Below are 27,989 nucleotides of genomic sequence, written 5' to 3'. Positions count from 1 at the left end.
CTGTCTTGCTGTTCTGAGCTTTAGTCAGAGAAGTGTTGAGGGAAAGGACATAAAAAACCAAAACCACAACAAGAGAGGGCAGAAAATGAGTGCTCAGGTCAAAATTAATTCACCTGAGTGTTGAAGTAGAGTCCCTTCCTACAGCAACTACAAAAACACCCACTTCTTCAAAAGCATCAAAGCATCCAAGCCAAGGTTTGCTTGTCAGGACACTGCAGAGGCAGGAATGTTCCTGAGCCTTCACTTGGGAGGACAAGCCAAGGGATGGTCAGGTCAGCAGCAATTCAGAGCCACCACTTTACAAATCCCAGTGAAAACAGGGGTGAGGATTTAACCACATCCAGAGGACATTACTGCCCTGCCAGTTTCTTACCAACATTCAAAAGCTTCTTTTTTTCATTCTTAGGTAGTGCCACATTCTCTGACACAGCTGCTCATCACACAAGATGCAGATACACTTCACATCCAGACATCATAGCTACCTTTGCTGCAGTCTCCTTCTTCAGCTGTTCTTCTAGAGCATTCTTTGCCTCCTGCAGACTCTCCAGCTGCTGCAGGTTTTCCTGTGAAGAACTTTCCAACTGTATAATAATAATACAAAAAAAAAATTAACTAAGCTTTACAACATTTCCATCTCCCACAGTCCCTCCATAAGAAGTCAAAGTATCTTTCAGATCCTTAGGGGACTCAGGGACTCAGAAACACACCTAAATTATCTCTTCCAGGGGCAGAGAAAACACCTGAATAACATCACTTGGCCTCCATTTATTTACTATTTGAGCAGGAGAGAAATGTCCAAACCTGACATTTAGGTCAGTGTAAGGTAGTCTAGTAGTAGTAGTAGTTAGGAATTAGTTAATCCAGTATTTAGGTTACAGATTAATAAAACAGATCAAACTCCTGTTAGGGAACAGAACTATGAATGTGTCCTACTCCTACACTAGCATCAATACAGGAAAGAGAAAAAAAATCCTTTACTAAAAAACCCCACACCACCAAACCCAAAATCCCACAGTGAAAAGGCTTCTTACCTGTTCCTTTTCCACTTTTATTCTTTCCAGTTCAGCTTTTAAACTGGAAATGGAAGCTGAAAACCAAGAATATTAAAACTTAAATGCAAGAAACACAGGAAATTGTTCATACCCTGTTTACTTCTGTTAATATTTAAAGGAGAATTAAGCTCATGTTACATCAAAGGTACCTCAAAAGCAAACAAATAATTGTACTTTTGTTTTCAGCTGCACAGCCTTGGTGTCTCTGCTTTCAAAAGTGCACAGTATTTAGAATTCAGGTAAGTCTACTACAAAATCAAGTCTTTGTGCATCTTAATAATTCCTTATATTCCTATTCTGAGACTGTTTCACGCCTGCTCACCTATTTCCTCTTTGCAATTCTCTATTTCCAGCTGTAGAGTTTCTTCTATATTTTCTTTCAAATATTGTTCAGCTTGGATCTGTTCCTTCAAGAAGAGGATCTCTGCCTTCAGCTTCTCCTCGAGGTGATCTGCTGCTGTCCTCACACTGATGATGTCCTCCCGGTACTTGAGGATCAGCTCCCGGAGCTCCTGGATCAAGGATTAGCAGAGATGTGATGTGCATTTGGCATCACCCAGCACTGGACTATCTGCACAAGGACAAAGCTCTGCTGCCCCAGGGTCTGTCCTGACATCCCAGACCCCGCTCCCAGCAAGGAATTACAGCCACAGTCTGCTTGGCCACAGGAAATGAAAACATGGCAAACATCCCCATGGGTTTATGATGCTCCCCCTGCCCTTCAGCCCCACCAAATCTTTTAGGCTTAAAAGAAAGGAGTGGCCATGAAAGGAAAGAAAAGGCTTATCATTATTCAAGGCTTTGGATTATCACTGGTTTTAACTGGACAGAAGTGAGTGACTTCACTTGAATTACTGAATCAATACAGGGGGGCTCTGCTGACTGAACACTTGTGTGCCCAGTTGGAAAATGCTGCTTGAACTGGCTGAACTGGGCCAAACCCACACTCCACTGACCACAGAGCAGCTGTCAGGCCACAGTTAGCTGGTTTTACAATCCATTCAACACCCTGAAGCAGCCATGGCACAGGGGGACCACTGGCTGGCTTTGTCCATCACAGACTTCCAGGGTTAAAATCCTAATTACTGCTCTTTGTGCCGGTTGACACAGCTTTTTGATAAAGAACAATACTCCAGCGAGATCAAGTCACAAGCACTGTTGGTGTTAATAATTTAAAAATATTTTACCTCTGTTGCTTCTGGTAGAATGAAATCTTCAGCCTGCTGTAAGGACACATGCAAGCTGTGTTTTCCTTGCAGACTTTCATTATCTTTTTGCAGTCTCACCAACTCTTCTGAGACCTGCTCCCGTGACTGTGTCAGGACAGCCTACAATGCAAAGAAAAGCATAAATTCACACTCAGGGTCATGCTCAGATCTCTTCTGCCCCATTCACCACCACCCCTTCAGAAGTCTGGTGAACTGATATTCTTTGTAAAGAAGGGAAACAAAATGATGCTGTGGATCAACACCAGCAGCTCCCTCCTGCCTGGCCTATGCACCAGAAATAAAGACAAGGGCAACCTTAAGGGTCCAGGCAGAGAAAAGGAAGCCAGTGATCAATAAAATACAGCTTTGTTCAGTGTCCCACTTTCCTCCTGTGTTTATCCATTAGCTGGCTGTGCTCATGGAGGGGAAGGAGAGTGGGGAACCACAGGTGCTTTCAGGAGCTGCAGGGATGATTATTAACAGCACCTCAGCACTCAGCTGTAAGAGCAGGTTATCCAAAAACCTGAAATATTCATCCTGGTGGATGAATTCAACTTTCCATGGTGGGTGTCTGCCTCCCACTGTCCTCCCAGGAGAGCACCAGAACAGCTGATGCCATGGAAAGAAGAGGGATGAAGAGGACATGGCCTTGCTTGCATTACAAAAGAAAACAAAAATCCAGGGGAGTTTTCCAAGAGGAATGGAAATGGGGAACTTGAGCAATGGCAGGAGCTGTGTTACAGGGGGTAGAAGGAGCAGCAGACTCAGATCAACACATTTTCTGAATCTCCTGCACATCCACCAGATGTGTTCTCATGCAGAGCATCTCTGCCAGCAATGCCCTGATATGCTGCACACAATCCCTGACCCCAAAAATGCAATGCTGGGCTTCATGAGGATGAATTCTCTTGGTCCCTCATAAATGCTGTGGCAGGGAGGAAAAAAGGAGAAACTTGATTCTGATACAGAAAGGAATGAATTGCTCCAAGGAAGTCAAACTTAGTTCTAAAACATGAGGTCCTCTTCCTATTCTCTGGCTTAATTCCAACAAGATGCTCAAAAATAGTTTAAAAAAATTAAGCTTCCATACATATCTGTCCCTGGGTGTTAGGGCTGCTGTTTTAAGTCTGACCCGCAACAACACTGATCATTCACCTCTAAAACCTGAGAAGATATTCACTAATGATGGTACTTGTGATGCATCCTAAAAAAGTCTTGAGAAAATCTTCTGTCTTCAGATTTGAGGTGAAGTTGAGATACCAAAGAGACAGAATTAGGCAATGAGTAAGGGGGAAAGAAGCTGGCCAGTGATCTCCCTGCTCCTGAATGTGCAGGAACACAGACAGCAGCACAGAATGACACAAACTGTTCCAGGCCCAACACTGGCCATCAGAGCTCACTGGACCAGGCCCTTTGCAAGTGAAGATGCTCAGCCCCCTCCAGCCAAGCCTGGCTGGGCAGACAAAGCCTTTAAAAGACCCAGGGTCAGACAAACAGGGCTGCTCATGGATCTCTGGAATTAACCTGTCTTACCATTTGCTCCTGGACACTTCTCTTGGCTTGCAGAAATGCCTGCTGCAGCTCACTGAGGAAATTCTCTGACTTCTGACACTTGGCCATGAGCAAGGAGATCTTAAAGAAAGAAAACACAGATAGACATGTAAGAAATAAAGCATGGAACAGATTCTTGAAAAGAAATCAGTTCTCTTGCCTGTTATCATTACTAATAGGTACTTTGAAATTTCAAACTAAGCCACTGAAGTTTATGTTAATTCTTCACTCAGGCAAGCAGGAAAGCAGCTCCAGGCAGTAAGAACAGATGCTGTGTTTCTACACCAACAATATTTTTATATTCTATTCACCAAACTCTGAATCAACAGTTAATTCTATTAAAATTCACATGTAAGCCACTTCAGAGACACTGAAGGGAAACTGAAGAGCTTTTTTCTAAGTTTTCAGCATTTTTTAAATCTGAAAACACTCACCTTCAAAAACTTTACAAGTCATTCCACAATAACACATGTAAGATTAATCATTACTTAATTAACAGCACCCTGGTACAGCCAGAAGAACATATAAACATATTTCTGTTGTCTAAACTGGACTTTGTCTAATGACTGTTTCTTTAGTAAGAAAAAATACTGGGTAAGATGGAAGAGACCAAGCTCCAGCCCAAGTGAAGTAAATTCAGTGTCTGGTACACAGCATGTACCTACAATTGCAAGCTTTAATAGGCCAAAGATGATGATTTTTTTTTAACTATGATTACCACCTATTATATTTGGCTTCATTGTTCCAGAAGAATTAGGTACACATCTCAAACTGAAAAATCCTTCCAGTGGGCTGTTATTTTGAAGAACTTCAGTGCCTATTTTGGACCTGCTAATGCCTGCTCAGCTCCTCATTACTGCATTCTTCACCACAAGTCCATTAACTGGGTGTCAAATGTTGGTAAGAGCAGGTGGTGGAACAGAACCACTCCTCTAGCAACAAAGCTGTGCCCAGGGCACAGGGCTCTGTTTGCGTGTTTGGACCATTTCAGACACAGGTCACTCCAAAACTCAAACATTACTCAAACTCCTACTGCCACTCTGTAATGGATTTCATGATTAGAGATGATATTTTGAAGCCAAAATTGGGTAACACAATATTAGAGACACAATAGATTTATCTAGAAACTGTGGCAGACTCAGATGGAGCATAACTAACCCTAGAAATTCTCATTTGTGTTGCCTCTACAGCCAGCAGCCCATCCATATCTAAAAAAACCACAAGTTCTTGTTACATACTTTTGAAGAACATTTCATCATTCCTGGATCTCAATTACCAAATCCTGTACCTGATTAGAAGAGTCTTCAGCACTTTGTTTCATGTAATCCTCCAACTCCTGTTTATCTTTCATTGTCTTTTCCAGCTGGTCATTAGCTTGCCTCAGCATCACCTGCAGCTTTTTCACCTGTGTTGTCACAACAAAATTAATTCATTTTTCATTCTCTTGGGAGAGAATTTATTTTCTGAACCCCTTCACTCCTCAAACCAACAATATAAAATTCCTCAAAAATCTTATGGAACTCAGAAGTTCCTTTGCTGTTGAAACAGGCTCCAGCACAGATTATCTCTCTAAGGAAACACAGGACATCAAACTGCACTGGACCATGGCCATGTAATGACTTCAATCAATTATTTCAAAGCACAATGTGACTCATGCCTTCCACACCCATCTGAAAACTGTTCTTTGGTATATGGCAGGAAACAAATATCCTCCAAGACTTGAAAGTCATTTTCTGCTGCTAGGATGAGGTCCTTTTCTGTTAACAGATCTTAACAGTATCAAAGATAATAGAACTTAATGCATGACAAGCATTTTAAAATATAAATTATTAAAGATACTGACTTCAGCATGGGCATAATACTTTTTATAGAACACTACCTTTACTGCATGGTATTACAGCATCAAATAAAGGAGTTCTTCAAGGTGAATCCCTAAGAAATATGTACATGACCACACATGAATAACAAATCAAGTTATGTCAAGATATGTTGATATTGGTCAATTAAAGCCAATGAATAAAACAGCACCCTTAGTAGTTCAAGAAGCTGCAAAAGCCTGGCTAAAGCAATAAGGGAATTCCCACCTGGTCTCTGGTCTCAGCCTCCTGGATCTGGATCCCTTGCAACTGCTTCTCATAATTGGAGCACATGTCACAGCGCCTGCCCAGCTTGTTCCCTGCATTCTGCACCTGCAGGACACACAGCAGCACCTGCCATGAGCCAGGGAAGCCTCCAGGGAATCAGGAATGCTACACACACTCAGGTGTGGTGTGGCCACAAAGCATTGCAGACAAAAGAGTGGCAGAATCATGTAAAGGCAGGATTGAGTTGCTCTACAAGTGAAGGATAACCCAAATCAGCTGGGGGACACCAGCTTTTCCTGCCATGGGTCCCACCATCAGCACAAAAAGCCATGACACACAGAGGTCATCAAGTCACTGTTGTGTTCTTCTGACAAACAGAAACCAAACGGGAGAGAGGAAAATAACAGTGTTGGGGAGGGCAGCAGGGAAACCAAGAGTAAACCTGCTGTCATGCTGGAACTGCAATGGTTTTGGCCAAAGGGACAAATGAAAGTTTTATCAAAGTTCCAGCTGCAGGTCAAGTTTGAGCTGATTCTGTGTTTGTATTTGCTGCTCCATGTCCAACCCACAGCAAGAGGCATTCACACCCCAGTGTGTGCTCCTGCCTCCAGAACACGTGGGAAGCTGTATTTCTGTTCTGGATTCTGAAACAGGGCTGAAGTAAAGTGTCAGCAAAATGTCAACAGGGCAAGGGAACACTCGAGAGTAAGGATTTAGCTCTGAGCTCAGGATGCTGTAATTTCTTCAGATATAGAAAATCAGTAGGAAAACAACAACAACAACAACAACAACAACAACAAAGCAACTTTACAACAGGTTTGGAGAGACCTCCTAAGCAATGATTTGCACTAAGTTAAATTTCAAGAACAAAAAAAAATTTAAAAAAAAAAAAAAAAAAAAAAAAAAAATCAGTAGTTCTTTATTTCATCTGGCCTTCATCTGGCCTTTTCTCCTTCAGTACATTCTTACAGGGGTTTTTTTATACCCATCTTGTCTCCCTTTTCACCCAGTATGGATTATTATCTCCCCTCAGCTTTTCTTCCCACTAAAGTGTTGCTCCTTGGCCTCTCTTCCTCTGAAAGAAACACCACAGGAAACCCCAAATACTCCACTAATCAGCAAAAAACCAAATACAAGCTTTGAACTGGCATCATATAAAGCTGCTGAAAAACTGACAGGCAGAACACCCAGAAGCAACAATTTCCTTGGTGATCCACAGTGCAACTGGCCCAGGGTTCAGTCTAACCTGCTGCTTGCTGCTCTCAGAAATGGCTTTGTGATGATGCAAGTCCCCAACAATTTCCTGGAGCCTCTCTGTGGTACTTTGTGCCTTGGGCATAGTTTGGCTGCTCATTTCCAAAGTGCCCCCTGTGCACAGCCCTCAGCAAACACCCCCAGCACACAGAGCAGCACCCCCAGCTCTGCTGCTTCTGCTCCTCTCTGCCTTCTCCTACCCATCCTCAGCTCCACTATAATGCCCTCTCCTCAACTTCCCATTTTCTCCTGAAGTTCTCCCACCTTTTTTCCCCTCTCAGACAATACTGAGTTCCACAGCCACCTCCTCAAAATCCCAAGCATCTTGTGTTTAGCAAAGCTGCCTGTCCCAGGAGCAGGGCCAGCTCACACACCTTACACTGGATGTGTTTCACCTACAGAAGCATTCCAAGAGGGGAAAGTGAACAGCTGCCCTGGATGTGACCTGTTCCTTTCCCAGCTGCCTCTGGGCAGAGCCCAGGAGCAGGAGCAGGGCAGGGGGACTCACCTCCTTCTGCAGCAGGTTCCACTCTGTCTCGCTGACCAGGCGGTACCCGCTGGGGGACACATAAGCACTTTCCACCCCCTGGGTGACACTGGAGAGCAGGGAAGCAGTCTCCTCTTGCTCTGGTGTCATTGCTTTGATTGCTTTTTCCTGATCTTTGGTCAACATGAACCCGCTCGGCATTTGCAGGGACCCAAGGGAAGCCGTATCAAAGTTCTCAGACACTGAATCTGCTCCAACAAGTGGTCCAAAATCTGACTCATCCAGGTTCCCAGCAGATTTTGCTTTGTTGTTGTACCCTAAAGCTTTGGACTGTAAGGATCCGGATGTGCCCAGACTGTCTGTTGACTGTGCTCTCCTAAGTCCATCTTTAAACATATCAGTGTCTGGTTTATTGAAGGATTCGCCAGAGGAAAGAAGCAAGTCTGCATCCAGGGAATGGACTGAGCCATGGGTGCTATTCACATGCACCTGGAATCGAAAATGAAGGAATAAAAAAATATTTACTCCATTTTAGTGGTACAGGAGGAATGCTGGACACTAATTACAAGGCAAGATTAAATTTTTTTGGCAAGAACATCTGCTCTCTAAGTTTAAGGTCACCGAGGAAGGGACAGAGAACTGAAATGAACCAGCTAGAATTCAAAAACAAATAAAATTTAAAAGTCTTCTGTTAACAGAGTGCGTCTGTAAGACTACCTTCCTGCCAGACAAGCAAGGACACAGTCACCTTCCATCTTCCAATATTTGAGGCAAGATGCTTCCCCTGAAGAGATGTACTAGCAACATTCACTCTGCAACCATAGTCAGAAGGCAGATAGTCCACTCCCAAAAAGAAATGCGGAAGTTCTTCATAAAACAACACACTTTGCATTAACACAAAAATAAACAGAGAAAAATATACTTAAAGTCTTCTCTAGACCAACAAGTATATGTTGGTCTTCTATTTTTCCCTTCTGCTTTGAGTGTCTAACAAAATACCAAGATATTTTCTTCACAATGTTATTTGTACATAAAAAACAAAAAAGAAAAGGGAAAAGGCTGGGCTTAGACCCAAAGGTACCCTGGGGAATGCCAGCACCAAAAGCCACACAAATTGTGCTGTGATGTGTATCAGGCACATGGAGCCTCTCGATCTATTTTAGTTTTTTGTAGCACTGAAAAGAGAGCAGTAATGCTTTATTTAAAAAGCACATGACTGCTTTCAAAATACCTTCCAAAATATTATGCACTTCTGCTTTGCCATTAGACACATAAGGAAGTAACACTGGAACCAGGCTCTTGAGAAAAATTATCATTTCTGAAATAGGTCCAGAGACCAGGAGGCTGCTGGCACTTCATATAAGTGCTTGTAACCTATAATATATATATATATAATGTACTACTGTTTTATGACTCTTGTAAATGCCTTGTTTAAATCATTTTTAGGTGTAATATTTATATTTGCAGGTATATATACAAGTTCATAATAAAAAAGTCAAGGGAATGCAGACTTACATAAAACTGCATTTTCAGGCTGCAGCTGTTTTGTGATAACCAAAACAATATTAACAAATCATCTGTTTGTACTGCAAACTGCCCAAGAAAGAGGCCCTTAGAAGCTACAACAATTTATAACAAGTTGTAAGAACTGATGAATAATATGACTGATTACAACATATAAAACATTCTGAACAGCTAAAAAGGTCATAAATAACAAAACCAAACACATATAGAAACCCAAACCACTCTGAAAATTACGCTCCTTCACAAAATGTAAATTTTCCATTATGTATAAATCTTAGAAGCAAAGAAGTGTTGTGAATGATGGACTAAAGAACATGTTATGAACTGAGATTAAAGAAAACATCAGAATGTAATTTTTTTGTTCCTCACCAATGTGCCTCATTTGCATATCTGGACATGGAAGATACAAACAGTATTTGAAACAGAAAGTGACTGTAGGCTAAAGGGCAGAACTAGATCTCAGCTACATTTAGATCTCATGATTCTGAACATCTTTCTGCATTCTGAACTGTTATAAATCCTTGATAAAAGTAAAGGAATTACTTCAGAATACATACATTTAAGTATACACTTTTTTCCCCTTCAAAAATGATAAAAAACCAGGCAAAACACTGGCTCACTCTGAAAATTCTCAAATCTCTTGAAGGTTAAATAAGCTCAAATAGCAAAAAAACTTCATGGGTTTTTATGAATTTTCCTTCATTTGACTCACAAAATGAAAATGGACCCTAAGAAAGGATAAGCACAGAATTCAACAATTTAATTAGCAAAGTAGCTACAACACTCTTGCTGAATGTTCAGATATAATTGGCTTAATCCTGAACATTTAGGTGTGCTAGAACGTGCTTAGAAATCCCAGGAGAACCTACCAGCAGTCAACCTCCAGAATGCAAAATGTAAATTACCATTTTTAATGGCACCTCTCAGGATGGTGCACTATTGTCTTCCAATCTTAATTAGGATTTATAGATTCAACTGCAACTCTGATGATTTTTATTGCCTAATAAGATTAGAAGCTACAGAGAATAGAGGGCTGTAACTTTGCATTTGTATTTGCAATGAACACCCTGAGGAATGCCCAAGTACAAGTGAAAGATTCAATTGTTTTACCTCTTCATTAGAGAGCTGGGTAAGGGTTTCTTCAGGGGCCAGAGAACATGAAGCCTTTGTTTCATCATCTGAATCTTTTTGCTTCTCTTCCTTTCTCTTGCTAAGCCTTTGCTGATCATCTTCTTCCTAAAAATCAGTGGCCAATAGAGCATATACAGAAAATGAGATTCAGTTTTGCCACAATAGTCATGACATCAGCTTTCATGATAAACTAAGCTACAAAGAAGACACTGAAAAGGATAATTTTGGTTAAAAACCCAATGGTTTTCACATAAATATTCTTTTAGCTAATAAATACAGTGTTCATTTCACAAGGCACCCAAACTGACTGAAGTGAGAACTTTGCATGTTTAGTGGCTGATTCACATTCTAGAATTATTTTATTCAAAAAGCATATTACCTAGTTTAAAATTCTAATTATAAAGATTAGTAAATAACAAAACTAGCTGGTACACTGGCTGTTGTATAGACTATAAATACATAACCTATCTACCCCTAAAAGACCCATTAACAGCCATTACACAAGCATGAACATTAAAAAAAAGTGAAACAGGAAGTGCCTTGATCACTAAATGATGGAATATAAGGAATCAAAAAACCCTAATAGATCACTAAATCAAAAATATGTACAATCACTTGTGTAAGTTAAAATGAAAATCTTAATTTATGCCTAGGATATGTACTGGAAGGCTGGAAAAACCTAGAAAGAAGTGAAACTTGCTGACATCCTTAACCCAGACATTTTGCATCACAGATGACTGTTTCTTCCTCCAAGATTAATTTCTGGATATTCTTAAATTTTCACTTAACTCTTGGCAACATTAGAGTTCCTATATACACCACCATTAAAATACTTGTCCAAATGGGGTCTGTTATAACTGCCAGCTGTCATTCAAAGGGGAGATTTCAGTTAAAACTCAGTCAATTCTCATTTTTTGAGCTATTACCACACTTGCACCCAACATGTGATTTCCATGCCTGTTACACCACAGTAAACCTACAGTACTACCAAAAAATAAAAGCAAAAAGAGGAAAGCAGCAGGTAACCTGATCCTTTTTTTTCAGCTCTTCCACCTGCCGGAGCTGCTCTGAGGTGAGCACAATTTCCATCCTCTGCATGTCCCTCATCAGCAGCCTCTGGGACTCCAGGAACTGGTCATTGGCTTTCTGCCATGTGTGTTTCAGCTGGTTGTGCTGCTGCCTCTCTTGCTCTAGGAGATGGCAAACTATGCAAGCAGAGAAAAAATTCTTCTGAACCACCAGCATTTAAATATCTTTTCCAAACAGAAGCATTTTCAGGAATAAAAGTAATTATTGGTCTAATCAAGAACAGTCAGGCTTTGTTCAACAACTATTTAGGTTATAAATGTCTTATTTCAAACACCATTTTCTTAATTTCCAAACTTGGCTCGTGATTAGGGATGTATCACTGACAGTTCAAGATTTCCCAGTAAGAAGACTAAAGCCTCAACTTCATTCATGAATTCTAAGAGTTTTGGGGTTTTTTTAGTGCTGGCTTCAGAAAACTGTCTTCTACATTCCTATTTACTTCAGCAGCAGGTCCCAGCTTCCACTCCTCTGCAGTGACCCTGGGATCTGGTGCCCTACAGGAATATTTCCACACTCAGCACTGCCCCACCTCAGGGAGCAGGTCTATACATTATGGAAATAATGCTCATAATTATGCACAAATACAATACACACCTAAAATCACTTCAGCAAGAAAGAAGCTTGCAATGCTTTAAGAACTTAGCAGATAATCAACAACAAGTCTTGAGGGAATGAACGACTGTTGTTTTTATGTCATAAGGGAATTCCACATTCAATTCTTCTGCAAACATTTTATGGCTTTTAAATGTGAAAAGTCCTGCTTCCCTCTCCCAATTTCTTTTAATCAAGTTCAAGTAAGAAATGATAAGAGAATTTTGCATCCTCAGTGGAAGAGAGTCAAAGGACTATTTTTAGGTGGGTACCTTCATGCAGCTCCTTCCTCAACTTCTCTGCATCTTCTTGCAGGACTGATTTTTGTGTGTTGAGAACAGCCACATACATCTCCAAGTCTGTCCTACAGGACTTCTCAGCTTCTAAATAATGGTTCAGTTCTTTAACCTGAATAAAAAGAGGGAAATAACCAGCTCAGTGGGGGAACACTCTCAGACATTTCCTTCTTGTTAGAAGTTATAGTGGTGCCTGTTCAGGTAATGTACGGATGCTGAAGGACCAGTTTATGCGCAGAAATCCCAAATATTCAACTATCAGTGTGTAAGCAGGGCTTGTATTTACTTGTGAATGAGATACACATTAAAATTCTAAGTCAAACCTATCAGTGTATCACAGTTATTGCAGCTGGATCACAGCAGCAGCAGCAGCACTGAGCACAGATGGTAAAAAGGGAAATATCTCAGGAAAGCAGACAGTGAAGTAATCAGTGCTGATAGCCAGGTACTAAATAGCTGATAAATGCTGATAAGCCAAGAACTCATTAGTTCAAAACAGAGTAATCAGAAACATAGTCAGAAAAAAAAGACTATGAGGCAAGCCTGAAGTAAGCCTACAAAGAGAGAAAACTTGGAGACAGGCAAGAAAAGAAACTTTCCAACTCATGAAAGACTGTTACAAAAAGGAAGGAAAGTCTATCAACAAAAAGCAATTATATCACAAAATACTGAAGAAATAGATGTGGATTTTTTTTTTTTTTTTTAATAGCAGAAATGAGTGTCCTGCAGAATCTCCAGTCAGAACCTTACAAGACAGGGTCACATAAACATCTGTCAGACCTGATGCTTGGAGAAGTGGATTCCATCTTGGAACAAGGAACAAATTGAAAGATTTCTTTATGGCACTATTCAGTTTTATGGTTTGCTGAGTCAGAAATCACAGGAGGTTTTATCTTAGAGAAAACCAAAGCCTTCAGGCAATTCCTAACTGGCTGCAGAGAGCTGCTGTTCATCTGCCTCAGCACAGCACTGGACGCGCTGACGCCAAGCCAGGGCTCAGGATAGCCTTGGGCTGTGACTGCCACTGATGGTGGGGACAGCTTTCCTGCCCTAGGACACCAAACCTTCCATCTGCTGCCCTTCACGCCTTTCAAATGGGAAAGTCTGACTTCGTGGCTCCAAGTGTGCCAATAACCCAGAGGCCAGGTGGCTGGGAGAAGTGCAGAGCAGATATTTTTCTAGAGCTTTTTCTATTATTAGTAGACCTGGTGCAATTTATTCTAAACCCAGATCCCACACACATGGTGCAACTCCCAAAACAAAAAGATGCAAAAATGTATTTAGGCCAAACATGATATTTGAGTTACAGGAAACAAGAAGGGCATGATGAGTTTCCCAATACACCTTTTTCTCTCTTATGAAATTTGACTTGTCTGCATCAAACTAGCACGCTGCAAGATATAAATCAGGATCCAGTTAGAGCTCCACCTCACCTCTGATGCTGCTTTTATTTTTTCTTCAGCTTCTGCCAGTTTCTCCTTTAGGGCTGCAATCTCTTTCTCCATGGGCATCACAACCGAGCGCAGCTTCTCAGCATCTTCCTGAGCCTGAAGTTCAGACAATAAATTGTAATGCAGCATCAGAACTTTCACAACAGTTCCCATTACTGGAGACATTTGGAGAAAAACTCTACATCAACAAAAAAAACCTGACTAAACTTCCACTTTCAATGCTCATCTTACTGCTATTTATTTAGTTCAGCAGCCATCTCTGTGACAATAGGCTGATATTACTCTGTTCACAGAAGGCAACTAAATTTTAATCTATGTATGGGTTAAGCCACAGTATCTGTTTTAAAAGAGAATGTTAGCAAATCTATCACTCTTGATGCCTGGGAGAAAATGTATGGATCAAGCATTTAAAAGAATGTGCACTTTTCCTTTATGAAAGGCCTAATTGTCCCACAACCTGCTGCCACATAGCACATATGAAAAAACCCAAAAGAAGGGCATGATGAGGTACTGATCATGCAGTTGCTTACTCGAAAAGTTAAAAGCAAATGGAGCTGCACAGTAATGCCTAGTGTAGCTCAGTTCTCTCTTAGATGATCATTTTTCAACTTTGCATTACTACTGATGCAGCATCAGGTTTTGGTGTTACATACTGAATATTTCAAACTATATATAGACAATTTATCCCAATGATAATGATTTCTTTCAAAAAGCAGTTCTGAGAAGATCAAAGAGCAGCAGAATTAGAGGACTGTTTCAAGGAAAGGGGAAAAAAAAAGGAAAAACCAGGTAAAAATAGCAAGAATTAAGATGAGAAATAGCATTCAGGGTTCAAAACCAGAACTGCACGTTAACGTGTGGCCCTGACATCCCCATTTCTTAAATTCTCTGCCTTTCCTTCAGGGATGCACTGCAGACTTTCCAAGTGAAAGGAGCAGCTCCCACAGGCTCCCCAGGAGCCAGCAGAACACTCAAATACTCGCTGCAGTAAAACTCTCCAAGGCACAGAGAATTCCAGCATTCTAATTTGGGCTGGCTTTGTGCATGAGGCTCAGAAAGCTCCGTTGTTCTCTGTCTTCTACTGAAGAACTCAGCAGGGGAGAGAGGGCATGGAACTGTGCCCCAAAGCTGGAGTTTCAAAAGATGACACCTTTCATAACCTCAACAGCAAAGACAGACAGTAAATGATAACACTCATGTCTGGTTTTGAAACTAGACTAGAATGCAGGTTTTAGAGGTTACTCGTTTGACTTTCAGTTTCTGGTGAGCTTATTGACAACTGTACTCTGAGCAAGACTTTCAGGAACAGAAATAGAAAATATTTTTAATCACTGATGTTTTCTAACTTAAAATTAATAGACAAAATAAAATGTTATTGCAATGCCTGTCAATTATATAAGCACTACAATTTTAAAGCTTTACAGAAAATTCTGAACACAACACTAAATTAAATTTCTTTAAATTTCATTTATTTCTACATTTTGTCACTGCTGGAGTACCAATAAAAGCTGTGAGGAAAGCAAGAGATGTCACTTGGCAGTGAATCCAATACCAGGGACATGTGACTGTCATACACACCCAGACCCTGGTGCTTGCAGCCAGCAACTCAACAGTCACATTTTTCAAACAAATGGGAGCAGGAGTTCCACTTCAGGCATTGCTTTATAGTTCATTTATCATATCAGTTCTATTCATTTAATAGAGTGAATTGAACATTCTTTTCTAATTATTCAGGATAACTGCAGCAATATTTCACTGCCAGCCTGGTTTTGCATGGTTCACCACAGAATACAGAGCAACAAATGTGCCTGAGTAGGAACCAAGCAGTTCAGAGAAACAGTCAGAAAGTTCTCTGAAAGCAAAACCAGACTGTGAACAACTGGAAAGACAAAACTGTATCACATTTCACTTACAGAAAAATTACTCCAGCTTTTACTGCTTGGTAAACAGAGCTGAAGTTTGACACTGTGGTTGCAACATATTGTAAGGATCTCTATTAAAGGTCAGTGTGATCTTGAGCTAAACACTCCCAACAGCCTCTCTCTGCTAACAAAAGGAGTGCTGGGCCCTGGCTCTGCTTCTGGACATAAAGCAGAATTACTGAGACTCCAAAATCGAGGTTAAAGCTCCAATCAACCTTTTAATAAAACGAGAATATCTGTTGTGTTGAAAAATGCCACTTAAAGATACTGTCACATGTGGCAAGAGGTGGCACAGCACCGAATTTCCTATGCTAAGAGGTGTTATTCAGACTCCTCCAGAGGTGTGATCCTTAAAACGTTTATTTCCTTTTAACTTTTTATTAAACTTAACTTGGCTGTCAACTCCCACAGTTTCACACATGATCAGCTCATCTTTACTCATTCCTTAACCAAAAACCAAGCATCCAAACCACTTCTGCCCCAGCCAAACCTGCTTCCCCCCCAGCACGGGGGCTGCAGAACACACTGAGGGACCTGCAGACCACAGCAGGAAAATGACTCCACGGAGAGATAATGCTAAAAATGAGTCCAAGTCATTTTCAGAGGAACAGACATATGACTGGAGAAATCCCAAGTAACATTATACCTGTTCCTTAAAAATGAGACAAATGAAAAACACAGACACAATCTGAAGATTTTTCTTTAAAGCAGGACTAAACCATTTAAAACTCCTCTAAATTGATCCCACTGTTCTTCACCATTACCAACAAGAAGAGCTTACTGTCTATCAGATTTTATGGCCAACTCTGTCACAGAAATCTGATTACTCTTCCCTTCCAATTTCCCCTCTCCTGACTAATAAGCACAATTCCTAACAGGAGCCTTCTACTTTCCTGCTCTCTCTGTACACAAAATACCTGCTCTGCAGACTTCTGTTACTCAGAGCTTGACACAACTGTGCTAAGAAGAGTATTTATATTCATCACAGCTGCAACAGCAAAACAGATCCTTTCCTTTCCTGAACAGAAAATGAGGTCTGACTTAAAAAAAAAAAAAAAAAGCCAAGTCATATTTTGCCAGTGGCCAAAGTTTGGGCACAACTCATCCCCACGCAGTCATTGTCCAGAGTCAGGCCAGTCATTCTCCAGCAGGGAAGTACATGCTGCTGTGCTAGATTGCTTTTAGCTGCTGTGAAAACAAAACAAAAACAAACAGCCCAGACCTATCTGGTACTACAACCCAACAGGAAAACAGATTTTTATAAATCACTGCCAAGTTTTCTGAAAGATTAATCACCAGGTGAGCATGGTTATCATTAGGTCAAGGTATCCACCTTTTCTGAGTTGGGAAGGGAGATTAAGAAGACAAAGTTACAAGGTTTTCTTAGAAAATGATTTCTTAGAAATCATTGCTTTATGATAAAAAATCACAGAACAGACAAATTCTCTACAGGAATTAGCAATTTGCAACCTGAAATGTATTGACATGGAAAAGCAAAACAGCTGCTTCCAGACAAGAGCATGGGTTCCACCAGACAAGTCCTTTCTGACAAAAGAACACATAAAGATGGAGTATAAGCATTGCTGGCTGCAAATGCCATTTTGCATGAGGAATTGATCACAAGTCTTCAAATAACACATCCCAAGTGATCAGGAAAGTTCCTCTTTTCACACTGACTGCTGACACATGAATATTCATTATTTTGCTGCCCAAGCAAACCTTTTCATGGGCTTGGGATTTGCTTGTTTGTTTTTAGGTAAAATTGAATGTCTTTTTCCTAATTTTAATCTAATTCTTAGTCTCCTTGAGGAAAAACCTCACAGGTTTAATAATAACAAAGAAGATTAAAACCCTCATGCAAAGCAGTTTAAGCAATTATTTCAAGCTGCACTCTGAAAACCAGATTTCCCCCTCCCCCTCCTATTACATAAGGTACATGTTCCTCTGCTTCACAGGCCTAGAAAGCTTTCCAAACTCCTATTACCAGAGATTAATAAACTGATCACCTTTTCCTTTAGGGATATTCAATTCCCTTTTAAAGGACTGTAGTTGAAAATGCTATTTATCTGCTATGCTAAATTTCGCTACTAAAGCCACTGAGTTTAGGTGAGCTGTGCTTCCATGTCAGCAGCTTGCAATTTCAACTTACACAATCAGTAATTTCAGATTAAAAATATGAATCAGTTGAGAGAGATTGTTCTCTGGAAGTGCTTATTAGCAGGTAGTTGGGAGTACAATGCCAGGACTTTTACACTGTGAACTCTGCATCTTCTGGGTTGTTTCCACAAGACTCACTAATCCAGTTTTGAACCTCCATTCAACTTCAACCAAAGTAATTTTGTTCCTAATAAGACTAAAACCTTTTCTTAAAACCAGTAAATGTCTTGCGATTGCAGTGGGATTAGAACAGGCTTTACCCTGACTCTTACCTTTGAAATCAGGGCTCCATGAAGAGCAGTCCCACAGCAATAATGCAACTACAACTAGCAACAGTCAGGAACCTCTTCCTAAGTCTCAGAAAAAAAAATTCCATTTTGCAACACTAACACTGATTGCTTGCTACAACACAGTAAAAACAGCTAAAATGTTTCTCATGTGGAATGTTTGTGGTATTGCATACTGCATTTCTTCTGCAGACAGCAAGCAGGAACAGGGACATGCAGCGATGTGGCAGATTACCAGATGTTAACCTACTTTATTGAATTTCAGTCACTAAATTTGTGTTAGAACACCTTGAAGACTAAGGTAAGCCTGCTGAGATGAGAAATTCATGAACATGCAAGTTATTATAATAGGATACACAAAGATTTTTATAAAGCACTGATGTATTATGACAGGTTAAATTTCCTTCCTGTCTGAAACACATTAAATCTTCAACAAAAAAAAAAAAAGGGAAAATCCAAACTCAAGACAAGGCACCTCAATATACTTCTATGAACCTTTCTTAGTGTCAGATCTTTGAACAACTACAACAATATCTGCCCATACTCCAGAGCAATTATTTTTCATCATCTAGAGCCTGTTGTTTTGTGACAGCAAGGTTCTGCACTTCCTAGGGAGGCAGCAGAACTGTGATGCACAAACATGGCTTACTTTAGAGAAAGAGGAAAGACATCTTAGATATTCTGAGGTTTTAAAGGGCACTTCAAGTTTTTAAGAGCTGGAAAAAGAAGCAAATGTAAAGAAGTGTAAAGAAAGCTTTATAAAACTGCAGTCAATCCAGAAAAATCTAAAGGTGGTTTTACTTGAGCTCATTTGACATCATGACAAGTGCCTTGACAAGGCTGCCTGTTTTTACAAGCTGAAGGCTAAACTTTACCATCTTCTCAGGTGCAATTCTCTCACTGAATGCACATAATTAGGAACAAAGCTTTAAAGGCTTTAAATGGATTAGGTCATGATGACTTCCATGAACAAAGGCTGGCAGCTGGCAGCACCAGGCTCTGTGAATTGCTGAGGAATTACAGCAGCCGTAGGAATGAACCAGTGCCTGACCCCACGGGCCTATCCTCAAACAGAAACTGAGCAATGTACCTTTTTCATTTCATTTTCTAGGTTTTCCTCCTCCTGGCCTTCAGACAGTCTCCTCCTCAGCTCTGCAATTTCCCGCTCCATGTTCTCTCGGTACTGGCTCCACTGAGCTCGCTCTTGCTCCATCCTGTGGTGATACTGCAGCTCATAGTCACGGACAGTCTCTAGAAAACAGCATTTTCAAAACTTATTTTCAACGTAAGAGAAAGAACAGGGCTTTAGGAACTCCATCTCCAACCACTCAATGATTTACTATAATTAATCAAAACTAGGACAACTCTCCCTTCCCTCAGACTCCTGCCCCAAATCCCAAATACACAAGAACTGAAACTAAATTTCAATTAGTACCCCAAATCCCAAATACACAAGTAAAAGAACTGAAACTAAATTTCAATTAGTACCATCAACAGAGCAGAGAGAAACAACCCCCAAAACCTCTGCAGTTCCTAATTTCAAGGTAATGTACATGACTCGTATCCTATTTAGCAGCACACAAGTACATCATCCAAATAAATTACTAGAGCCTTAAAAAGGTATTCCAAAATGCAAAGAAATTCAAACTTCTCACATAGCTTCCATTTCCCCAGGATTCACACCACCCCTCTGAACTCAGGAGCTGTCTGTTTACACAGGGACAGCAGCTGGCACAGCTGAGCCTTAATCTAGGCTCATGTATCTGAGCAGATCATAAATAAACAGACATGTGTGTACTCAATATACATGAAGGTTTGTCTGTTCTGGGTGAAAGCACAATGAGGTGATGGAAAAACTGCCCACAGTCGTCAGGCTCAGGATAGCGTGATCCTCTTTGTGAACCTTTAAGACAACAGACATTTGTGGCAATAGTCTGTTCCCAGCTCATATCCTTGTGTTCATTTCCTTTGTCTCAGAAATGTCAACAGCTGTGCAATGTGCAAATGTAACAAGGAATAGATCAGAACTATTAAGAAAAAAACCACCCAGGACTGAGAGAGCAGCATGTGCAGACAATACCCTGGGGGAAGGCCCATGTGAGTACTGGAGGGACACTTGACTGTGTGAGAGCAGAACTCTGTTCACACAGAAGGAAGAAAGAGAATCACGCTGGCAGCTTAAAGCTGTTTGCAGACTTGTCAAATTACAGACATCATACTTATCTTTGTGGAAGGATGAAGTATCACACTCATAGTCCCTCAAAACTGCTTTGCATATACATGAGGTTCCCATGGCCATGAATTCTAAATTCTGTTCTCAAGCTGACAATAAAAAACCCATCAAGTTCCTTTTCACAGCCTTGGGAACTACACTTCATCGAGCCCTTCTGCAGCTTTCCCAAGCCATAACAATTATCCATACTCTGAGGAAGAGCAGGCACAAATCCCTGAAGAACCAGGGTGGCTGATCTCAGCAGCTTGCCTGGTTGTTACCTTTCATGATGGCCTGGAGGGAAGCCACTTCTTCTTGCCACTGCCTCTTGACCTCATCGATGGCCTCCTGCTTGGTGGTCTCTGACACGGTGGCTATGGCCTTGATGTTCTCCATTTCAGCGTGGGCCTCCATCAGCTGGGTCCGCAGCTGGCCCAGGTCATCCTGGGCTGCCTGCAGCACTGCATTCTGTCTTTTCAGGTCCTCTGAAAGGAGGATTGTATACATTTAGCCTAATTAATGAGTTCAAGTTGAAGTGTAGCCCCAGTTGCTATGGCAAAGAACAGAAGGGAGTGAAGGAAGCACTGGTATTAAAACATCTGCCTGTAACGACTGAACAAATGTTGGCAGGTCTCTCCAAGGAATGCTTTTTCTTGACTTTGCTTGGCCTTGCCTTTTATTAAAGGAGCATCTTATGGATGCAGACACAAAGCAGACACTAGATATAATTAGGATCAATATACCTGATGAAAGTGAACTATGCTTTCATCAGTTCTTATTATTTAACTAATTTTGGTAATGAATCTGGAAAAGGCATGAACAGACTAGAAAACAGTTTTCCTCACATTTCTGGGACCAACTTGGTTCTCAGTTTGGATGGAACACTTCATATTTCTTGAACAGAAACACTCTGCGACCACTTTGGAGAGCATACACAAGAAAAATATGCAGCCTAATTTGCTCTTTACCAAAGACTTTAGTAAAACTGAGCTTCTACAAAGAAAAGGGATACATTCATTGGAACAGTCACTACTTATCTAATTGTTGCACCTATAAACAAAAATTTAACTAACTTCATATTATCCTCCTGAGTTCTCAGCTAATCTGAAATAAACAGCTCTGGAAGACATATATTATATAATTAATTCCAAAAGCACTAACACAAAGTATGTTTTATGCCCACATAGCTTGGTGTTGGTTGTGTGCTGGCCAGATGTTTCTGCTAAAAAGGATTGCCATTGAAGCAGGCTATCTCCACGTATTTCACTCCAAAAAAGCTCAATCAATCCTGGTGCTCTCACCCCTGATAGAGAATATACAACCCAGAGCTAATCAAATACTTAAAATGACATTAATCCTTGTGTAAAAAAACCAAGACTCTGTAGCACTAATATTCTTACTTTTTAAATGACAGTATTAAAGATGGGTCCCAAACAGCCCCCATGAACATTTAGGAGAGGGTCTTGGAGACAGGGAGGAGGAAAACCTTTTGGGAGGGGTAAAAAAAAGGAAAGTAATTGCTTGTATATTCTCCTCTGGTGTCCTTTCAGTAGCTGTGAAAGTTGGGGTGTTTTTTCTTCCCCTATCACAATTTATTTTGTATTTTTTGACTGTACCAAAATGGGAGAATTATTGCTGATCTCATCAGTAGTGTCTTGTATCTTAAATTTCCTTTCCTTCAGCCTTAAAAACACAAGTAAATAGGCCTGCTGTATGATCCAATCTTCATTATGCCTGTTGTATTTCTGCTCTCATAAGCTCATATACAGCAGCTGCAGTCTTAATGCATTATGTTTTGGCTCTACTTTCATATGTTAAAGACAGGAAAATCATCAGAATTAGATAAATCAATCTGGCTCTCAGAACAGCTATCTCTACTCTCTGATCCTTCATCAGATATTTGAGCTCATATGATTTAAATTTTCCTATAAATTGTGTTATTGAAATAGATGCCCTCGGCTGGTATTAAAACTTTTATAACGTTTGCCTGCTCACAGCCTACCTCAGATGGAAATTAAAGACAAATAAATGCTACATTAAAAAAAAAAGGCCACAGAGTAGAAACAGCACAGCATCCAGGCTATGTCTTCTCATTTACCAGATCAGCTCCTGCTCAGAGAGCACAGGATTCAGGAAATTAGTATTAAAACTCACCAGTGGTATTTCTGCATGGACATCAAGTTGCTTTGGCTCCTTTCCATGAGGCAAATCTTTAAATTTAATTCTAAATTTCATTCTATGATGCTCAATAGTCACCTATTGAATCTCTTACATTCTTATTATAACTGTTTAAAAGACTATGCTTCATACAGGGATTATTTGAAGATGCAGTTCAATAAATTCTAGAATAATTCAGAGACTAAGAACTTACCTTCCTTAGCCAGGTATAACTCCTTAAATTTTGCTCTCTTTTGATTAAATTCTTGCTCAAGTTGCTGCTTTGTGCGCAGAAATTCTGCATTGACCTTTTCCAATTCTGCTACCCGTTGTAGAAGAGCATCTAAAAATAAAGCAGAAGATAAGGTACGTCACTAACAGTTACCCAGACATCCCATTCTGCAAGACTGAGGTTTGGGGCTTACTCTTTTTAAAATATCTTCACTCATTAGCTCTGCCCCATGATAATGAGGAAAAGTAGCCAGTCCTGGGAGGAACAAAGGAAGGTAGGTTTTCTAAAGACTGTAACACCAAATTCTAATTAAACATCTCTAGGGAACTAGAGGGAATGTGGCAGAATGGGAGTTCTGCAGAAAACAATCCTCCAAAGAAAGTCACAATTTGGTATAGACAATGAAGGAAGAAATAGAAATAATTCTGGTGATAGCATTCTCCCCTGGGAAGTGTGTGAGGGCTGAGCAATAAAGCACCAAGTTTGCAGAGGCTGAGGTCAAAGAAAACAGTGACAGCATCTCAGCTAACAGCTATGAAAGGGCAAAGCACAGGAAGGAAACCCTGTGAGCTAAAAATTAGGTGCCATCATCAATCCAGTCTTCAGTTCTGCATGTTGACCAAAAGATGAACCAGATTACATCTGGAGAAGTTTGCCAGAGGATCACCACAACCTACAGAGAATTAATTGATTGTAAGATCAAACTCTCCTCATTTCTAGCAGGTAAAAATCCTCAAAGGGGCACAAACATCACTCTGTTTTCCAGAATTTACCACATCAGCACTTCATTGTGTGGTACAACAAAAGAAGGAAGAGTTGGAAGTCTACAAAGATTGTTATAACATGCTTATTATTGAAAAAAATTCCATATGATACTATTGTATGATGCTACAAAGACCCCATACAACCACCAACCTATCTGCACGTGCAATTCCAACTTCTTTGCACCTCAAGTTCTGCTGTAGGTTGCAGTTACAACTTGCACACCTCAGAATTCAAATATGAAATAGAAAGAAAAGACTGATGAGCCAGAATAAAACACATCTCCCTGCTGCAATGCACTGGGGGAAAAAAAAAGTTCTGTATGAGTCTCTGTGTGCTCTGCAAAAGCATTTTGTGGGCATGTTCCAACTCTGCTGTGCAAAGTGAATCACTTCAGTTACAGCCTCTATATAGCACAGACTAGATACACAAAATATTGATCCATCAGAGGTGTTTGTGTATCCCATCCAACACTTCCCACCACAATCAAGTAGTGAAAACATTCCAAAGGCTACACAACTTCAGCATCAAACATTCAGACTCAGCTCTGCAGCTTGCAGTGGTAAAACACTGGATGGGCAACGCCACTGAGATGAGGCCAGTTATTTTTGGTACCAGATGACGTAGAGTAAGAGCAGACACAAACAAAAGGACCTTCTAAGAGCTCAGGTATGTTTTACTGATTGCTGGTTATAGGAGCTTATGGTGTTATAAAATACAGCACCTAATCTCTTCAGCTCTGTACTGAATGAAAGAGACATGCAGACATAGGACAAAATTTTAATGTCACTTTTTAAAAAATCCTAATTTTGTTTTATTATCACCTTGAATACAAACACATAGGTTTTTCTGGCCAGCAGAGAGGAGGAATAGTTCCTTATGTGATAGATCCTTATGTGGATAGTTCAAAGCCAACTGCACAGGAGTGTTCTCCAGAAAATGAAAGGAATCTGCAGCAAAGACACTGAGAGCAAAGCTTCAAGTGAGTTCAGAGAGTGTCTGGATCAAAACCAGGGATGAAACAGCACATGTGGAACCAGGTCTGGGTAGGAAAAATGCTTCCCAAAGTTAAAGTGTTGTCTTTGATCTCTTGCTGAAGTCTTGCAAAGGGAAAGGGTTTGCTTGTGTTTCCACTCCCTGCAGTCCTGTGCAGAGCCTGCAGCCACCGTGGCACCTCCTGCTCCACACCCCACCAACAGCTCTGCTGGCCCTGAGGAGCTGGGCTTGAGCTCAGCTTCAGCTCCTCAAGGGAAACTCCTAGAGCCTAAGGGAGCTGTGTGCCAGGGCCAGCCAGGCAGTTCTGCATCCACAGGTACCACCCCGCAGCCTCAAGCACACATTCCAACTGAACAAGGAGGAATCCGGACATCATTCACCTTGCACACGCTTTCGAAGATCACACAAATAAACTGTTTCATTCTATAGTTAGTAATTCTGAAAGTTAAATCAACAGCAGACAACTCTCCAGCCCTCAAAGATGACTCGAGCACTCCTTGTTTACTTAATTCCCTTTCCATTTTCCTTCAGCAGAGAGACAGCAGCAGCTGTGCTGCTGCTCCCATCACAAAGTGCAAAGCAACCAGGCTGTACTTCTTCTGAAGGTGTGAGTTGCTTCTGCTGAGGTTGGAATGACAAGAGGACACCCCAAGAGCAGAATGTTCAAGTGCTTTCAGCTGGGGAAACAGACTCATCCTTTTGAAATCCTCCTGCCCAAACAGAAAGAGGGAGGGCAGAGTCACCAAGAAGGAAATGAAATTTAAATATTTACATTTTAACAGTATTCCCTCCTCTCTGCAGCCTGGCAGTTATGTCTAAAAAGTAATAAATAAATAACTAAATAATCAACCCCCTCCACAACTGAGCTCTGGCAGCTGTCAGGGCCAGCTGCAGGCATTCAAAATAACAAGAAGTTTAAGATCTCAACTGCAGGTCATCCATCACTGCATCTGTGCATTAACATCATTCTTTCGATTCTATACTAAGTTTAAAGTGGTTTTACCACCTGTGCTACATATATGGCTCAGGACAGACCTCAGCACATCCCCACTGCAGTGAGACAAGGCACAAACTTGAGGACAACAGGCTTTATAGGTCCACATCAACCCCCTCAAATGCACCTGCATAAGAAGTAAAAGTGAAATAAAGTTTATTTTCTGAGACATCTGATCAACTACCACCTTTCTGCTAAGTGATTAAGTTTACAAAGAAATTATTTTCTTCTTCAGAGGTACAATTTGTACAAAAGCCATACAGACACTTCCCAAAATACAAGTGTGATCCCAAGCCCAGACTGCCAGGCACAGGTACCCTCGGGCTCCATGGCACAGATTAAAGTCCACCTGGACATGCACTGGAGTCAATGGCAGGAAATGGGCTCATCCATAGATTTCCAATTAGGCCTTTGTCATTTATCACTTAATTTTCACTCTGAATTTAGGTCCATTTCCCCCCAGGCCTATTATAGAGCTGAAAGAGTCGCTATCAACTTAAAGGCAGCCCCAAAGCAAGGCGTCCATTTGCAGGCAGCAGTGCCCGGGCTGCCAGGCAATGGTGCCAGCGGCGGCTATCAATGTTTAACCGGGGATGAGGCAGAGCAAAGCCAGCCCGGGATGGGCAGCGCCGCTGGAGCCGCGCCCGCCTGCAACCGGAGCCGGGGTCACACACGGCACCGGCACGGAACGCTCTGTATTGCCTCCCAGCAGCACCCTGAAGACCTAATGGCCTATTTAGGGCCCTAAGTCATCAAGAAACAAACAGAAAGCCTAAAGAAACCCCCCCAAACCCGATCAATTTCTTGACTTTGGAAATAGCACTGAGAAAAGTTTAAATTACAATTGATATGCCAAACTAAAAAAAATCCAAGCAAGAAATCCCTTTGGCCAACAATTGAAAATAGCGTTTTTTCACGGATTATTAGGCTAAAAAAACTACAGATGACAGAGTTATAGATGCCAATTAAATCACTAGCTTTATTTCTAGCTCACAACACAGTACAGAGACACTCCAGGTCAGACCCAGGGATCCCCCATCTCCTGTGGAGCACTGACATTACAGCAAAGCACAGTGAATGTCACCATGTGCCTCAACCAGGGAGAAGAACTCAAAAGAAGGGCAACAAAATCCATCTCAGAGCAGACTCATCGATTTACAGGAGAACCATAAAACTGCTGCAATACATGAAGAGAAACTCTAGTGAAAAAAGATACGGCTTTCTCTTAACCCATTGCACAGCAAAATTCCAAATCTAGAAAAATACAGGAAAAACAAACATTTCTTATTGACTAGTTATTTATATGCTGTTCCACAGATCAGCTCCAAAAAGAGTTAAATTTTATATACGACAGTTTCCAGTTACACAAACGTGTAGTGATCATTCCAGAACTAAGACAAAGCTGATTACCAATAAGACTATTTTTGAGTACCAGGTCTATTTATAAAATTAATGCCATAGAGCTTTCTGCTTGATATTTAAAGAATCAAACACGACATCAAAAGTTCAGTCCAACATAGCTGAAATATGAAAACAGAGCAGAAAAAATTCACATATCCAACCAACTTTTTGGAGACAAAAAAAATAGTTTCTGTCATTATCTACCATTCTTTTGCTGTCATCATTGCTTGAGACAGAACTATGGAAAAATACTTATTTCCATGAGTATGAGTTTCTACTATGGGTGTCTACTACTTTCTATGAGCACTAATTTTCATCTATCATGACATCATTCTGGAGCCAAAATTCTGCTACTACATAAACTTTTAATCTAAGTCTGCCACCAGACCATTCATACAGACTGCTACAAGCTTTTCTTTATTTTACTCAAACAGGATTTGATGAAAAAAGCAAACCCCCCCACCCCCACTCTTACAATAAACCCCAATTTAAACCCCATAAACCCCCAATAAACCCCAGCTGTTTGCATGAGGCACTCAGAAGCAAAGGAACAGATTATGGTTCTTTGAATAAGCATGTTAAACAGAAGCAATTCCTGACTTATGATATGGAGTTGCTTTCTTTCAAGAAACATTTGCCCTTACACACAGATATCCCACAGCAGCAGATCAAACTGGAGGAAAAAAATAACCAGGAAGAAATTAATTACTTGCTTTTCTCAAACTTGCATTTCCAAGCATCAAGCATTTTATTTACTGGCCAAATGGCTCAAGCTCACTGGTCACACACTTTCCTTGTTTTATTTGAGGACAGAGAATGACTCCTGACTTCTCACTTGCCACCTTCTTTTTCAGAGTGGCACCAAACGCCTCCGACTGTCACAGCTCCCCTTTCATAGCCTTTCACTGTGTGTGGTGAGGAGAACTCAACCCCAGAAAGGGAAAAGCAGGGGCTTCTGCCCCACAGCTGTGCCCTGGCACAGGACCTGGAACTCAACCCCAGAAAGGGAAAAGCAGGGGGTTCTGCCCCACACAGCTGTGCCCTGGCACAGGACCTGGAACTCAGCCCCAGATAGGGAAAAGCAGGGGCTTCTGCCCCACAGCTGTGCCCTGACACAGCACCTGGAACTCAACCCCAGAAAGGGAAAAGCA

General features: G+C 40.9%; 1 protein-coding gene across 1 annotated transcript in view; it reads right to left on the bottom strand.

Annotated features, from left to right (window-relative positions):
- The window catches only part of RABEP1 (rabaptin, RAB GTPase binding effector protein 1), a 44,641-nt gene that overhangs the window by 3,720 nt on the left and 12,932 nt on the right, over positions 1-27,989 (bottom strand). The window contains exons 2-16 of the mRNA XM_038157677.1: positions 22,668-22,796; positions 20,578-20,781; positions 19,175-19,335; positions 13,701-13,814; positions 12,244-12,379; positions 11,318-11,496; positions 10,271-10,396; positions 7,658-8,125; positions 5,896-6,000; positions 5,100-5,216; positions 3,794-3,892; positions 2,240-2,380; positions 1,375-1,564; positions 1,032-1,087; positions 483-581 (exon numbers count right to left, since the gene is read on the bottom strand). Of these exons, the coding sequence (XP_038013605.1) occupies positions 483-581; positions 1,032-1,087; positions 1,375-1,564; positions 2,240-2,380; positions 3,794-3,892; positions 5,100-5,216; positions 5,896-6,000; positions 7,658-8,125; positions 10,271-10,396; positions 11,318-11,496; positions 12,244-12,379; positions 13,701-13,814; positions 19,175-19,335; positions 20,578-20,781; positions 22,668-22,796 (2,324 nt within the window). The remainder of the gene's footprint in view (positions 1-482; positions 582-1,031; positions 1,088-1,374; positions 1,565-2,239; positions 2,381-3,793; positions 3,893-5,099; positions 5,217-5,895; positions 6,001-7,657; positions 8,126-10,270; positions 10,397-11,317; positions 11,497-12,243; positions 12,380-13,700; positions 13,815-19,174; positions 19,336-20,577; positions 20,782-22,667; positions 22,797-27,989) is intronic.

The sequence above is a fragment of the Motacilla alba genome, chromosome 19 (genome assembly GCF_015832195.1).
Source record: "Motacilla alba alba isolate MOTALB_02 chromosome 19, Motacilla_alba_V1.0_pri, whole genome shotgun sequence".
NCBI lineage: Eukaryota > Metazoa > Chordata > Aves > Passeriformes > Motacillidae > Motacilla > Motacilla alba.
The sequence above is the reverse complement of the archived record's forward strand: the minus strand, read 5'-3'. Positions and strand labels throughout refer to the sequence as shown.